The 16,975-nt window shown below is 39.2% G+C and overlaps 1 protein-coding gene across 2 annotated transcripts in view; it reads right to left on the minus strand.

Moving 5' to 3' along the window:
• TRUB1 (TruB pseudouridine synthase family member 1) overlaps window positions 1–5,336 on the minus strand; it is a 43,011-nt gene extending 37,675 nt beyond the window's left edge. For both annotated transcript variants that reach the window (XR_013449606.1, XM_036075729.2), the window contains exons 1-2: window positions 5,010–5,336; window positions 1,700–1,798 (exon numbers count right to left, since the gene is read on the minus strand). Coding sequence is in view for 1 of the 2 variants with exons in the window: in XM_036075729.2 (XP_035931622.1) it covers window positions 1,700–1,798; window positions 5,010–5,295 (385 nt within the window). In the remaining variant the exon portion in view is untranslated. The remainder of the gene's footprint in view (window positions 1–1,699; window positions 1,799–5,009) is intronic.
• Between the last annotated feature and the right edge of the window lie 11,639 nt (window positions 5,337–16,975).

A 16,975-nucleotide genomic window follows, 5' to 3' on the forward strand; every position in this document is an offset into this window, starting at 1 on the left:
TTGGTTAAGCGACTGCCTTCAGCTCAGGTCATGATCCCGGAGTCCCGGGATGGAGTCCTGCATCGGGCTCCCTGCTCGGCAGGGAGTCTACTTCTCCCTCTGACCCCACCCCCTCTTATGCTCTCTCTCTCTCTCAAATAAATAAAAAAAAATAAAAATCTTAAAAAATAATAATAATAAATCTATTTAAACCCTCAGTAAAGCTATTTTTCCAAATGAATTAAAAACTAATTTTTGAAAGTGCACAATCATACATTGTTTCTAACTTTCTTGAAAAATAGAATTTTCTTCACCAACTTTATCCTTTTCTTCTAAATAATCATTCATTTCCTTTGGACAGCTTAGATCAGGTTTGTTCTTTGTAACTAATTTTTTAGCTCTAATAAAATGGACTGGACACTGTAGCACAGTATTTTATAAACCGTGAATCACAACCCATTAATGCATGACAAAAATCATTAGTGGATTATCAACACTTAAAAAAAAATGAAATAGAATAAAGTACAAAACACCAGACCACGTAAAAAAGTAAGTATTGTCCTACAGAACTATGTTTCTAGGATACGGGGACACGAATCCCAACATATGTATTTCTGTGACCATGGACAGAATTATACAAAAAGTTTGTAAAACAATTTAAACATCTAAAACATTTGTAAAGTATGTGGATACATACTTTAGCAGTCTGTAAACTTTAGAACCTCTACCAGAGGCATAAAAAAAAAAAAAAAAAAAAAGAGTAAAAAGGGATAAGTGATTTTTCTCCTGTCAGTCAATTATACCAATCCGCCTCCACAAGCAATAATGCTCACTGTACCTCCAAGAGAAAGTGTGACTTCCTCTCAGGAACCATAAGGCTCACTTTCTCAAAAGAGCTGATCTCAGAAATGAAATCTGAGACAGGCAAAAAAAAAGAAAAAAAAAAAGAGCGCCAAATACTTTGTCAGGAATCCCCAACACGACACTCCACGTTGGAAGATTCATACATGGCTAAGACTCACTACAGTGACATAGTAACGTTACATAGTAGGATCATAAAGGTAAAAAGACACTGGAGAAATCCACACATAGGTTTCCTTATTCTCTCTTCCTCCTATGACAGGGGACACTAGAGCATGCTCCTTTCTCCAACATGTAAAAAGCATGTGCAATGTTCCTACTCAGGGAAGCCTATTAGAAACTCGGTGCCCAAAGTTCTTAATTGGGGGAGGGGGGGTGAGGATGGTTACCCAGACACATCTGCCCAAGTGGTAGGACAAAATTCCAGACTCCAAAAGGAAAGCAGGTGTTCAGCATACACCACACTGTTCACACCAACAGATGAGGCACAGCAAACCACCCTTATCAGATATGGAAGGGTGGGAACATTCTCAAATCCAAGTTCCCCCAGATACCTGCCAAGGGCGAGCCTTGCAAGCAGGCCTTTCTAAACATAGCAATTTCAGGCCTGCTACGTTAACTCTTTTCTTCACAGATACAAATCCTGTCTCAAAGCCCCATCCACACAAAAAAGTGGCTATTTCTAACAGCTTTGTATACCTCGTACCATTTAAGGGCTTCTTTTGAAGATGGCGTTATAAATCCAGTAGATCTGAAATACTCCAAAAGACTGAAAATGGCATGGCTTTATCTGCTCTCAATCAGTATTTCTTTCTATAATATGTGGTAGTTACATCAAACTTCCATTCATATCTCTTACCCAGAACTCCTCGGGCTGCACTGTCTAGCGTCCCTCCATGTCCAATTTTCAAAGTCTGCTTTTTCCTTTTGGTCCATTCTGGAGAAGGCATTCCAGCTTCTATGAGAGTAATTGGATGAAAAATGGCAATTAGCAAGACAAATGAAGTAAGATCTACATAAAGGTGGGGGGAGGGTGGATGGAGTACTCAAAACAAAAAGGACTGTACAAACTTAACAGATTAAGATAACATTATTAGCAGAGAACAGACTTAAAAATATACAGATACTCCCTAAACTACAAAGAAACAGTATTCCAAAATTAGTTGTGTAGAAAGTAGAATTCATTTTCTAAGGGGAAAAAAAATTTTTTTTAAACGTGAGCAAATATCCAGGCTAACCCTGAAAAACCTAGTAAATTCCCAGGAGTAGTGGGCTGTTAGAGAATGATGAAAAGAAGTTAGTTTTTACATAGGCAGCTAGTTTTAAAAGTTCTTGATTTAATTTCTAATTCTCTCTTGTTTCCTGGTATTCTTTGCTGGTACCCCCAGCTACCTAATGTCCAGCATACCTTTCAAAAGGCTACCTCTAAGAACACTAATTTCCCAAATTATCTATTTTTGTTGCCCTTCTCTCCAAATCAAAACCCTCAATTCCTTCAAGAAGTTAATCTTAACAAAAGGTTATGTGGGAAGTAGGTAACAGTTAAGTTGCCTCTTAAACTCTGAAGCATTTAGATTTAAAAAAAGAAAATGCCAACCTGGGCCATCTCATTTTCCCATTGTAAAGATAAATTGAAATAATGTTATCTGAAAGTGCTTTGGAAACTACATGGCACTCAATAAGTTATTGTTATTACTATCATTATTATTGTTATATATATCAATACATTGACAGAATATTGGCTACTGAACTTCAAATGAGAAAGGAAAGAACAGCTGTATTGATCTACAACTCCCAAACCCATCAAACTTCCCTTATAACCACTGACATGGAGAAGATAAAAAATAGAGCAAAAGAAATGAAAAGAGAGGACACAGAAAAGAAGAGAAAGGAAGCAGAGCAATAATGGAGAAGCCAGAATAGATGGCCAAAAGGATGTGCTGTGTTGCCTGGCCTGACCACGTAATTACAGAAAACCATCTGTCTGGAACACAGTCCTCATGCCACTCTCTGATTATATCACCGTGCGTGGAAGGGCCTGCTTTCTCCAAACCATTTTTAAGAATGCAACCATATATTGAGGAGGGCACGTTCTGCATGGAGCACTGGGTGTTATGCACAAACAATGAATCATGGAACACTATATCTAAAACTAATGATGTAATGTATGGGGATTAACATAACAATAAAAAAATTTTTTTAAAAATAATAAAAATAATTAAAGAAAAAAAAAAAAAAGAATGCAACCATAAGGACAGGCCCAGGCTTCAAACCTTTCACCCTTCACTGGTAATTCATTATGGACCTCTCATCTATAAATTTATAGAAAACTTTTGGAGAACTCTCTGTATTTTTCAACTTGACACTCCTTGGAGTACGAAGGCCCACAAACCTGCTTCTTCCCTTTGTGTCCAAATTTACCTCTTTCAAGTTCGAAGACATACCACCTCTACTATATTGGAATTTGGTTCATCCTATTGGTAACATTTATGGAAGAGTATCTCTTAAGGTCTTTTCTGGCTATAAAATTCTGATGTTTTGGGCCTTGAAGGATTCAGATAGACAAAGAAGAGCAAGGATTTTAGTATAGCATGAATCAATAAAGGGAAAGGCCAGAATTGTTAATAGAGGCTATGACCATTAACAGTGGCATAAACCAGTGGGTGTCAAACCTGGCTGGCATCAGAATGTGCTGCCTTGAAATTCGTATCTTTTAGAACCTTCCCAGGTAGCCTGGTCTAGCTAACATAAAATATAGACTAGACCAGTCAAAGCAACATAGAAATGGAGTAATGAGAATATCTGCATCTGAGTGAGAGGCTTCTAGAAGAAAGCCATGCTCAGCGGGGGTAGTCTGCTTGAGAGTCTCTCCCTCTCCTTCTGCCTCTTCCCCCTGCTTGTACTCTCTCTCTCTCTCTCTCACTCTAAAATAAATAAATCTTGGGCGCCTGGGTGGCTCAGTTGGTTAAGCGACTGCCTTCGGCTCAGGTCATGATCCTGGAGTCCCTGGATCGAGTCCCGCATCGGGCTCCCTGCTCGGCGGGGAGCCTGCTTCTCTCTCTGACCCTCCCCCCTCTCATGTGCTCTCTCTCTCTCATTCTCTCTGTCTCAAATAAATAAATAAAAATCTTTAAAAAAAATAAAATAAAATAAAATAAAATAAATAAATCTTAAAAAGAAGAAGGAGGAGGGGGAGGTGGAGAAGAAAAGTTCCTGGACTGTTTTTTAATGGAAAGACAGGCCAGGGCCAAATTCAGGAGAGCCCTGAATATGTAGCAAATAGTTTTATCACCAAAGTCTGCAGAAATTTCTATGCTATGAGCTCAGTTAAGAGAAAAGACAGGATCTTTCATCTTCCCATCCCTATAGGCTAGATCTGGCTATTGTAGGTGACCAATAAATCTAAGGTTCCTTGATGCCACTGTGCGAAATAATCTACTGGGCTGACGAACTGAGGGATCCTCCAGGCTTTTCTAATACTCTCCCAGTGTACATGAAGAAACAAACAAAAAAGAATGCTCTCAAATTATATTTAGTGTTCCTCAAAATGTGGCCCAAAGGCCACTTAACACCAGAATCACGTGGAGGAACAGTTTAAAAATGGTTCCCTAAAAAATACCCCAGAACCTCAAAATCACAATCTCTGGGAGGGCAGGGATCGGGAATCTGCATTTGTACAAGGGACTCTAAATAATTCTTATGTCCACTATGTGAAAATCACTGCATTGAAGTCTTGGTTAAATGAGTAAGATCTGTATCTCCAAACTATTTTAAGAATGCAACTTTGGGGGTAGAGAGCCAGTGCTTCCTCCAGGCGGGGTTTATCAACCTGAGCCAAACAAAAGGCTCCTGGGCGATCAGATTACAGAATATTAGTTTGTCTGCCCAAGGGAAGAGGTTTATTTGTGTAAGTGTGGGGATTTTGTGTTTTGTTTTTTGTTCTTCCCTTGAGAACGACAACGGCCAACTAGGCTACAGGAGTTCACGTCAGGGCAAGTCCAAGCCCGAGATGCCCCAGATTTCTGTTCAGAGCTAATTCAGTGGTCATCCTCCCTTTCCCCTCCTTTTACTTCTCGAGCCACAAGCGCGCAAAAAAAGCCCATTGGCTCTCCGCGGCTTCCGCTCTCGCGGCGACCGCCTCAGCCTGGTCCCCACCCGGGCTGCAGTACCTGCTAACAGCTTCTCCTTCAGCCGATTCAGCAGCTCGGCTGAAGTGGGCCCTTTGGGCTTGTGCACGGCGAACACGCCGCTCAGGGACAGCAGCTTAGTAGCCAAAGCGGCCTTGGAGACCCTGGCTTCGGATCCGGTTCTGGCAGCGGCCGCGACGGCCGCGGCTGCAGCCGTCGCTGGTGAGGCGCCGGCCGTTGCTGCGGCTGTTCCTGCAGTTTCAGGGACCAGGGCTGTGTCTGTTTCCAAAGATGACGACGATACCACCGCCGCCTCAGCAGCTGCCATACTTTAGTAGCCCAGACCTATTTTGTATCTGGAGTCGCACTCTAATGACGCAACAGGAGTGCGCCCGACGTCCCTCCATCTTTCTCATACTTCGAAGTTGTGCTGGCGGGAGGGGCTGTCGCAAGGGCGTGTGGGAATTGTAGTTCATGGCCTTCTGCTGTAGGCTGAGATGGCTGTACCTTCTGAAGGTTCTGATGGAGTAGTTTTTCTCCTGGAATCCTATCTGCCTCCTAGGTCGGGTTAGTTCGATGCTGCAGGTGTAATTTGGAGTTCCAGTGCTAAACTGCTGAACCCAAACACGAAGTCTGTGTATATCTTTGGCGGGCAATCTCTTTACATCCCACCTGCCCACCCCCCTTCCAGAACTAAAGAGCACTCAGCTTCCAAAAATAGAAAACTTAAAATACTGATTTTGCTGCGGTTTGTGAAGAATCATGGCTCCCTCAGTTCACTGCTTTATTCGGTTTATCGTGCCCTTGGATTCACGATTCAGAATTCCAATACACCCAAATGTAAGCTCTTTAAAGAAAGGAAACTACCTCTTCACTGCTGTATTCCCAGCGTCTTACACATAGTAGGCGTTTAACTAAATATTTCAGAATGAATAAATGGATACGAGTTCTTCAAATTCCCAAAAGAAACTTCTAGGCCAAGCCAATGCTAAATCACTTGAGCTTATTTTGATGCATTCCTGTACACCCCACCCCCTACTACCCCCACTATAATTCTTAATAAGTCTTAAGATTTTTAATACTTAAAAGATTTTTAATACTAACTCTTCTGTGGATTGCATCCCTTAGTAACCCATTGCTTACATATCAAAAGGCATTATTGCAATTCATGAAATTAAACTTTACTTTCGATTTGAGACTTTCTCTCTGGAAGTTATTTATACCCCCATCAAAATTCAGGAACATTGTTCTGATCCTGACACAAGGCAGAGTGGAGAAAAAGTCTTCATTTTACTTCTGTTTCAGATACATTAAACGGTATTATGAGTATTGTGGGACAGATAAAGTTTGGCTTCATTGTTTCCCCAAGTTTCCTTACAGCCACCCTTTCTCCTCATCATCCTCTTGCACCTTAAAGCTTACTATACTAATGATGCCTCTTTGCTGCTCAAAATTCCCAATTATGGAACTTTCCCCATTTATTCAACAAATACACCAAAAAACAGTGTTTCAAATATAGTATTTATTTCTGTATTTTCATCCTTCCCCATTTTAGTCAGATCGCCAGACTCTCATTAAACCTTTAGGGTACACAACAGTGTAAATGTACTTAATGCCAGAGAAATATACACTTAAAAATGGTTACAATGGAAAATTTTATGTTATGTATATTATACTACAAAAAGAAAAGCCAAAAAAATCTTTGGGGAGTTTTTGCAAGGTGGAAAGCTGAATTGGAAATGGAAGTCACTTAATGTTATAGTCTATTCTAAAAGCCTAAGCTAAATAAAAATATTATGCATGGGGGTGTGTTGAAGGCCAGAAGAGAATAGAATTGTTTTGAGAATAAAGTGAGAGAAAGTGAATGATTTGCAAGTCCCGTGATTACCTGAGCGGATACTTGAGCCTGTTTCAAGATTTTTCCTTTTCCAGGAAGGTGCCACAACTTCAGAAGGGAGGACTGCACGCTGTGAAGCAAAGCATCCGTTAGCCTCAGCACAGATTTCTGTGCTCTCCTCTTGGTGAGAAGCAGAGAGCCAGGGACTTTAAGAGAAAGTTTAAAGCAGGATTGAACAATAGCGACTTGGAGATTAGAGAGCCTTTTCCCAGGGGTCTAGACATCAGTAAGCTTCCCTAATTCTTTTGTGACTCCAGGGTGGAGAGAGTGGTGGGAGAACAGAAATAGAGGTGAAATATAATGCTTCCATTTGAATTTTCCACAGTGCCAGTGCAGAATCAGAGTTAATTTGATTAAAAGAAAATGGAAGAGCCCTGGGTGTCATATGGAAGTGAAAAATCACTAAATTCTACACTTGAAACCAATTTTACCATATATGTTAACCAACTAGATATGAATAAAAACTTGAAAAAAACCCAGAAAAATTGATATTTCTTGCACATTTTATTTCTGGAATGCTAGGGAACAGAAAAATTAATTCTACTCTGCTATCAAATCTGTACTCTTGGCGTCAGAAGCATCGAGCTCTAATTTTCTGAGGTAACCAACATCTCCCACATCGATCAAGCCTTGAATTTACAAGTTATCTTACTTAATATGTCTATGAGTTAGGATTCTTTTGTTTGGAGTGACAGTAACTGATCCAGTTTAAAATGTATCAGAAGGATTTTAGAAAAAGGATTTATCAGAAGTATACTGGAATGTTAGGCAGAACCTGAAAAGTTCTCTCTCAGGTCCTCTCTCTCCACCCACATCCTCTTTTTCTGCTACTCTATTGTGTCTTCGTGCTTCTCTTTTGCATCTAACAGGATTTTTTTTTCTACTCCTCATTCCACAGTCTGGGTTTAAACCATCCTGTTTTGATCTAACTCCAAAAATATCCTGGATGAAGTCTGTCTTGGCCAACTACAGAACATAGTGCTCCTCTCACTTTGTCCCTTCATCTTTTTTCACCTTCCTGCTTGATTTTTCTCCATAGCACGTTTTATGTGACATACCAAATATTTACTTATTTCGTTTAATGTCTTATTTCCTCCATCAGAACGTAAGCTCCGGATGAGGAATTTTTTGTATATTTTATTCATGGCTGTCTCCAGGGCCTGGAAGAGTGTCACACATAGCACTCAATAAATAGTTGTTGAATAACTGAATGAATAAACATGGCAGCTCCAGCAGAAACCATGTAAATACAGGAGAGTTAGTGACAGTTTCCAGAAAAGTAGAGTGCTGAATACATAAAATAACAGATGTATATTCCAAGTGCAGCCTCAATGCTTTTATCTCCATCTTTGTGTATGTATGGAACTGATGCAAAGAGAAAATATGATCACTTCATGCTATATTATAAAGCCCCAACTTTCTAGACCAGCTTCCATGCTGCCCTCAACTACCCAGTCATCTCCAAAGGTTGTTAATTAATGAGACCTAAAAGTTGATAATACTCTCAGGTTTGATTCCAAATCTGCCACTGGTTCTACCATGGTTGCCTTCTTGGGGCACTTCTTTGATCCTTGCCATAGGCATGTATGCCTTGGAAAGCTGTTCTTTACAAAGGCTTCTCCTATTGTCGCTCATTTATATAGCTTCCTATAGACAATAGAAGCATAGAAAATAGTGCTTGGGTGCGCCTGGGTGGCTCAGTTGGTTAGGCATCTGCCTTCGGCTTAGGTCATGATCTTGGAGTCCTGGGATGAACCCTGCTCTGGACTCCCTGCTCAGCGGGGAGTCTGCTTCTCCCTCTCCCTCTGCCTCTGCCCTGCACTCATGCCCTCTCTCTCTCCCTCAAATAAATAAATAAAATCTTTAAAAAAAAAAAAGAAAATAGTGCTTGATGAGAACTTCTAGACCATATACTGTAAGACCCTCATTTTAAAACTGAAGCACAAAAGGGTGTTCCTGATAACCAGGAAGAGAGAGCTGGAGAGCTGGCCTTGAGAAAGGCATATTTTTTTAAAAGTTCAGGGAACAGATGGGCATGTTTCATTACATGAAATTTGAGAGAGCTGAAAAACTCTCCCCCTCCCCCAAAAATCTTCTGTCTCTGCCATTTCAAATTATCCTAATTGAGAAGGAAATTATCCTCATAGGGAAGGTAATTAAAGAAGCCAGTGGTTGCATAAGAACCTCTGCTGTGAACCAAGTTATTTAAAGGAAATACATTTGTGTTTCTTTAGAGTTAGACTTCTTTAACAAAGTTTTATTTTCTAAGGTATAAATATTTTTAATGTTTTAATTTTGATCATAAGTTTCATAATTAAGGAAAAATAGTGGCAATAATGTAAAATTTTTAATTAAGCAAAGAATTTTTTTAAAGAAGAGATAGACAATATCACAAACATGTAGGAAGGAGTAAGGCTAGAGAAGTTAAAGTCTTAAAGATTTGGGACTAGGAAAAAAAAGAAAAAATTCCAGAGACATCAAAGGAAATTTTAAAGAAGATCAAGAAAGATCAATTTACTGCTTGAGGCCAATCAGTTGACAAAGCTCCTATTTTGCCTGACTTCTCCATCAAGGAGATGATTTGGGGATGAAAATGGGAAAAGTCAGCCACTGATAAGAGGAGAATTAGGTCCATGAGCGGTGAAGAGTTTGGAAGAAGACATTTCTGCAGTAGTTGAGGTTAGATCTTCTAGCCCAGAAATGATATCTGGGGCCAGGGGAGAGGGAAGATATGAGCACTTGCAAAAGAGATTGCTTAAGAGAATATATATATATATGTGTGTGTGTTATGTTATGTGCTGGCACTTTACATTTTCCTGGAATTTCTATAGTAACTCTCAAGTAATGCTTGTGGAGAAAATAAAATATAGACTGGGTCCCGGAACTTCACTACAACGTAGCTACTATAATTATTATCATCCCCATTTACGGATGAGAAAATGAAATTAAATGAGGTTAGAGCATTTGACCAAGGATATATAGCTAGCAGAGCATAAACGGATGTGTGGGCGTCCCTAAGACCAACCTCAGAATAGACTCTCTAGAAGGACTCATAGAATTCAAGAAAGCTATAATATTTATGGTCACCACTGATTATAGTGAAAGGATACGGATTAAAGTCAGCAAAAGTAAAAGGCGCTTAGGATGAAAGCACCAGGAGAAACCAGGCACAAGCTTCCAGTTATCATCTCCTAGTGGGGTCACAAGGACAGTACTTGAATCTCCAAGTAATAAAATGTGACAACATGTGTGAAGTGTTGCCAGTCAGGGGAGCTCTCCTGAGCTTTGGGATCCAGGGTTTGAACTGGGGATCTGTCATGTAGACATACAGTACCTGCATGACTGACCTTAGCTGCTCAGTCTCTAGCCCCCAGAAAACAAATTAACATGTGGTCCAGGACCTCAGGTATACAAGAACAGGCATTCGCCCTAAGTCTTCTTGTTAGCATAAACTATCTTGTCCACCTGGTACAGTGTAGCCCAAGACCTCAGGCATCCTAAAACATTCTTTTCAGGCAGGATATGCCAAGGGGTGAGAGGTTATCTCCCGGGAGCCAGTCAAGGACTAGTCTTTTCTTTGGAACGTGCAGTATTAGCACAATAATTCATCTAATGCACATGTAAGTCGTCTAACGACTCTGAGAAGTATGAGTGGCATGTAAAGGCGAGTCAGTTAAGGCTCAAAATGAGTAAGCAGCTTGCCAAAAGTCCAACAACTAACAGTGGCAGTTAGACTTAGTAGAATCCAGGTCTGCTTGACTCCAAAGTCCATAATTTTAACCAGTATTCAGTAACCACTAACCAGACTATAGAAGCTAGAGAACTAAGCTGAATTGAAATTACTTTTATAGAGGTGAACATTAAATTCTAGATGTTAAAAACCAATTTTCAGCGACAAGTCGTAGAAAACATGGCTTTGAATCAACCTAAATGAAAAAGTTTGGGGGATTTCAGTCTACATCGAGTCTTACATGAGTGCACTATAAACTTTACATGAATATAAAATGGCCATAAAAGACATAGACTCTTGGAAGCAATAACGGAATCATTATGTCTAGAATGAGGGAGGTGTCCTGGGTCCTGATAACACAGCCAACTCTAGGCAATACTTCATACTCCAGATCTTTCCCTCTCTCAGAGATTTCTTGTCCTCTCTCTTCTCAGTTCAATAACAAGGTAATCTCATGAACTCTCCCTAAGAAGGTATGATGTTGAATCAAATAGAAGTACTACTTATGTAGGTCAGAACATCTGAATATCAGCAATTTTAATCTAATACTAACACCTGATGATAGTTGAAGGTGTCATTCCTCTGGGGGTATTTGCAATTTAGTGGAGGTATCCAAGAGACAACAGTCCAGATTAGGAAAGGGAGATACTTGTGAATATGGAAACGTTCTTGATGCTTGCCAATCACATCATACCCAACCTACATTTTCCTGACAGTTTGTTCCATTAAGCTATACCAATACCCCTTCATGGCATTGTCAATTCATGTCCATTCAAATAAATTAATGTTCCCATGTCAGCTGATTCATTTGGCAGTAAAAGTTAGTTCACCTGCCAGTGCATTAGCTGGCTCACAGGACCTCTCTATCAAAAAAGCACATTTTCACAGTAATAAGCAAAAAGAAGCCACATGCCCTCCCTCCCTGCAATGTAGCAGTTTAAACAAATGTGAAAAATTTTAAGGGCAAAGAGATGGAAGAGAGAGGACATGATACAGAAAGACTTGAGATGATAGAAATATGTTACAATGTATACAATAAAAGTACTTGACATTTTCTTGCTTTTTAGGTCCACAAAAAATCCCTGTAATTACTCCTGAGCTCTCAGAACATTCATTCAAAGGGCATAATTGATTCCCTACAATGTATATGATGTTATCGAAGTACGTTAAGGACATTGAATAAATTCTCAAATTAAACCATATCGAGATACATTAAGGACATTGAATAAATTCTCAAATTAAACCAATAGACACAATTGTAAATATTGAATTTGTATCAAATGACATTAATAATATAAATATTTACAGTCTAATGTAAAAAAATGTATGTGATTATATACAGTAGGTAAATTACAAACACAATAGAATAAACTACTCTGGGATTGGTCAAATGCTATCCTTTTAATGCCGCCAAAGTAACCCAGTAGATCTGATTGTTTTTATGTTGCTTAACATTCATTTGTTCATTTGTTTGTACGACGGATGTTTATTATGCATTTGCTCTGTGATAGGCACATGAAATAATGTCCATATTGACCACTGCTGCAAATAATGTCATTTATAAACAGCTTGGAGAAAGTATCATCAGTATCAGTTTTTAAGTAGACTCTGAGGATTTGGAATATTTAAAACCATTCTATATTCACATTCCAAAGATAATGTACAAATTGTCTTCATTGATTAATCTATGCTATCATAAGCTGGAGAAATGTCATTCTGTGACTTCAGTTTTCTTTAAACATTTAATAATGGTCTCCACTTGAGGACCATTTTAAGGCTGGACTCAGAGGTGATGGATGTTACCCATTAACAGGTTAAATGAAGAGCCTCTTATTTAGCCCGGACTATGCTTAGAAGCTAGCAGAGGAAGAAGGATTTACCCCCCTGTCATTTGTTATCTGAAAACTCCCGAAGGCTTCAACCTTTCCTATTACTACTTAATTGAATTTAGAAAATCATGATCTTCCTTTTAAATATTTTACAGGTTTTTAAATGTACAATTGATTTCTTTTTGGGGGGGCGGGGCTGGAGAATGTTTGGATATGTTCCTCCTAATCTGTGATTTGGTATATATTCCACAATTTAAAAAATATCTTAATGTTTTGGCTAAGTTAGAAAATAAAAATATGTTCTCATTTTTGGAGCCAAGGCATATCTGCCTACGTTTCTTGATTATGCAGATATGCTCTAGCTCCAAAAATTTCTTGACTCTTGTGGTTAGTCTTAGGTATGGAAAAAACATTTCAGAACAAGTGAAGCTTGAGTATGAAATTCTAAAAGTACCTTTTACTATTTAACATTGAATTACACATAATATATTATACCTTCATTACTCTATAAACTTTATTGTAGGAACCTCAAAAATAAGTTCTGACCTGCATCCACATCTTCTAGCAACAATAAATGTTATTTTTTCCTATTCTACTCCTCTACTTTGAACAAACACTAATTAACCATGAACACCCTGGTCATTCTCCCCCAAAATAAAATTTACGTCTCTTTTACAAAATTTCTGAAAGGAAATAAAGCAATTCTCTCTTAGTACAGTTAAGATCATTCTCAGTGTTGCTGGGCTTTGATCTGTTTCTTAAGCTGTAACACAGGAGCCTAGTTCATACCTGGTTTGTGAATTGATCATGATACCTTGTCAGTGGTTGAATTGACTTAGTTTAGCTTATCCTGCTAAAGGTTATATCCCTCCTGTAGGGGAGGAAAAGGTTTTCCTTGATCCTCTTAGGGTTGCTGGCTGGATCTGAAAATTAAACTCACAAAGTAACAGGAAAAAAGCTTACAAAGTGTATTGAATTTTTACGTGTACAGAGGGGTCTTCACAAGAGAAGAAATGCCTGAAGAAGTGGCCAGAACAGGAAGCTTTTATACCTTTTAGACAAAAAAACAAAAAATTTGTGAAAAATTGACAAGACAAAGGGATTTGGGCTAGAGGTAGTAAATAATGAAGAACTAGCTAGAAAGATAAGGGTTAGTTTAAGAAGGCTTGTTTGTACATATTTCTCAGCCCCAAATTCCCTGTCTCTAGTGATAAGAATGTCTTCCTTCCTCTTGGTTCAGGGAGGGCACTTTTCACATGGGAGATTTATCTCCAGCTTTCAGGAAAGGAGAACGAGCAGGGGAAGGTCAGAGCAACATTTCTGCACCTGCCATTTTCTCAAATTCCTTCAGCTTAAGAAATTCAATATGCCAAGGTGCCATATTTGGGGGTAGCGTATCCTGAACACCCTCATACCAGCAAATTTATTTTTGATAATAACTATTCCAGGGGAAACATCTCCCTCTCCCTCTTACATATAGTTTTTGGAATAATATTGAGATCCTGCTATCTATATTATACAATAAATATTCCATATTTTATCAGAAAGCCAGGGTACTTAGAGTATTCATAAAGCTGCCAGTCTGTGTAATTCATCAAATAGATGAGCACACCCATCTATGAAATTTTAGCCTTTCTTCATTTCAGTGTTTAAAACAAGCCAGCTAGTTTTATTAAACATGTATCTAACATTTACATATATCCTGTGCATAAATTCTATTTTCTGATTACTATGAAGGCATATTTAGTTGACACTGTGGCATATAACAGATAGCGATGTCAGGTAAGAATTTTTAGAGATAGTGTCATTTTATTAAGAGATGCTTTCTTTTCTGATAAATGGCTTTGGAAGCAGCTCTAAGACTTTCCCTTTCCTCATCTCCCCCCATCTCACAGTGCACCTTTGTCAGTACACCTTTCTAACCTGCCTGGAGAGAATTATAATCTGCAGTGTGACTTTGCCTGCCATTAATCTTCCTCCCATTTTCAGGGTCTAAAAGAAGAAATCCCTAGAGCATGTTTTCCCCTGGCCTCTGAGTCATCCTGTTAGCTTCCTTAGTCACAGATACAAGAGCAGTCTTGTGCGCTCACTGCTGGTCTCTGGGGGCAGGGAAGCCATGCAACAACCCCATAGCTCAGATTTTTCCATGAAGGATTCATGCGTATCACCAACCAGCAGAAAAGCAACCCTATCAACTTCAGTTAAGGTGTCACTATAAGCAGAAGATGTTTTCATGGCCAGGACACAGCTCTGAAAATAAGGGAAGTGACACATGCAATTGAAATCTTAAATATATTATCATTCAGGGTGTGGGGAAAGATTTCTTTTAAAAGCTTTCATAAAATAACATTTTCTGCCAGCAGCATCATTTTATCACCAGTTGCAATAACCAACTCCTTAAATGCATGACTTCCCTTAGAAGCCATGAATAAGCCAATTCTGATTCCTGGGTACATAAATTGTCCAGGATGTCTCTTCCAAGTACCAAATTATATGTCTATATTCTGCCCACAGAAGAGCCCTGAGATCATCTTGTAGCCTTGTTTTATTCCCTGAAATACTCCACCAAAGTAAGGCAAAGAACACAACTCCCAATCAACATAATATGCAAATGGCACCACTTAAAAGTATCTTCAATGTCTGTCACTAAGTCCCATGATCAAAATTACTGGAAGGTTCACCACTATGTCAACACTCAATTCTTTCTTCACCAAGAAATATGAGTTAAAACTCAGAAGAGACTTTTACCTCATGGGTCACCGGTCACTAATTGTTCCAGTCAACATTTATCAAGTACCTCCCGAAACCTCTCTTTGTTCCAGGCACCTGCCAAGGACCTCTGGGGCAGATGTGCCCTGGAGTGGCATGATCCTCCCAAAGGCCACAGTAACAGGCCCAGGAATCAGCTAGTGGTTTATTGTGCAGGGAACAGAAAAGATCTATTCTGGGTATCCTAGTGGTGTGTCTGGAAAATCATTTGATTGTTTATTAATAGCAGCTAAATTTCACTTATTTATACTCACGGTGACCTAAACCAGGGCTTCTCAAACTATTTATGGTAAAGGATCAGTTTTTTAAAATGCTGAATTCATGCAGACTAACTTTGTTAAAATACAATAAAAATGAAGTACTAGAAAAAGCAAACTTAAAAAGATCCCAAAATAGAATGCTACATTGTATTATTATTATTATATCATCATCATTAGGATATATTATTGTATATTATTATATTATATAATTATTATCATGACTCTACCAAATTGCTATAAAATTTCTTAAATGCTTACTCCCAGTTTCTGGGTTTATCTCATCACAGACTGATAACATGGTTCACCTACTCGTGCTGGTCTGTAGATCAGGCTTGAAGTAACACTGATCTAAATCATAGCCTTTTGCGCTTTAAATATCCTTACATGCTTTAAGTGTGTGGCTTTCTGAATTGTAAGCAAACTGTGATGCAAATATTTTCAGAGACATCTCTTCACAGAAGAGGAAAGATCACATATTCGCTAGTGCAGTGGTAAATATCCCCCAACCCCCTCCCTAGGAACAGAATATAATTGTGGAATCAACATTGGCTTGGGATCCAAACAGACCAGCTTGAATACCAACCCAGTCATTTCGTAGCTGTGTGACCTTTAGTGAGTTAATTAACCACTCTGAGCTTTTTTTCCTATCTGTAAAATGGGGTTGTCAGATGACCTCCTCTCAAGATCAGTGTGAAGACAATGATGCCTAAAACACCCCAGGAATGAAGTCCACGTGCAACAGATGGACCTATCATTATTAGGAATGGTAACTCACTAAACCGGGGGCTCCTCTGAGCAGGCTGTGGGCAAAAAACACATTTCTATGCATATGCCTCAGCAACTAGCTCAATACCCAACCATAAATGCTTACGGGAGTCAAATAGAAAGGAAGGGGCAGAGGGGGTGAGTATAAAAGAAAGAAGGAAGGGAAGAAAAAAGAAAGCAAAGGAGGAGGACACGGCCAGCAGAGGTAGATCAAGATTTCTCTCCTTTTCATGAGTTTCCGAAGGTGCTTTATTATAACATGCAGAAATTGGAATGGATGAGACGTAAATTCCTTGGTTTGTAGCCAATGAGGGTTCAAAGTAGGGTCATTACCTTTCATTTGGCATCGGACACCCACTCTGGCTAATCCACAGTGCCACTGAGCAATGTACCCAGTGTTGTGCTAGGCATGCAGAGCATGAGGTGGAGTGACTTTGGAACACACCTACTTAATTGGGGCGGGGGGGAGAAAGATGACATAACTTGATATCATCTTGAAAACTAGAAATTATCCGTAGCTTCAGAAAGAGCCAGGCTTGGCAGTTTTTTGTGAACAAATACAAAGAAAGTGTGTCAGTGGTTTCTAATGTGTAACTGAAGTTGGGTATCATTATTCAGAAGGTCGATCTAGTGGAACAGAGCTTGCCTCACAGACAGAAGTGGCAGTGGGGGCTAAGTGAGGTTATTTATAACCGCCACAGTTTAGGATTGCTGATGGAGACTGCAGAGTACTATTTCTTTTTGCAGATGACGTCAAT

This window comes from Halichoerus grypus, chromosome 7 (assembly GCF_964656455.1).
Source record: "Halichoerus grypus chromosome 7, mHalGry1.hap1.1, whole genome shotgun sequence".
NCBI classification, from domain to species: Eukaryota; Metazoa; Chordata; class Mammalia; order Carnivora; family Phocidae; genus Halichoerus; species Halichoerus grypus.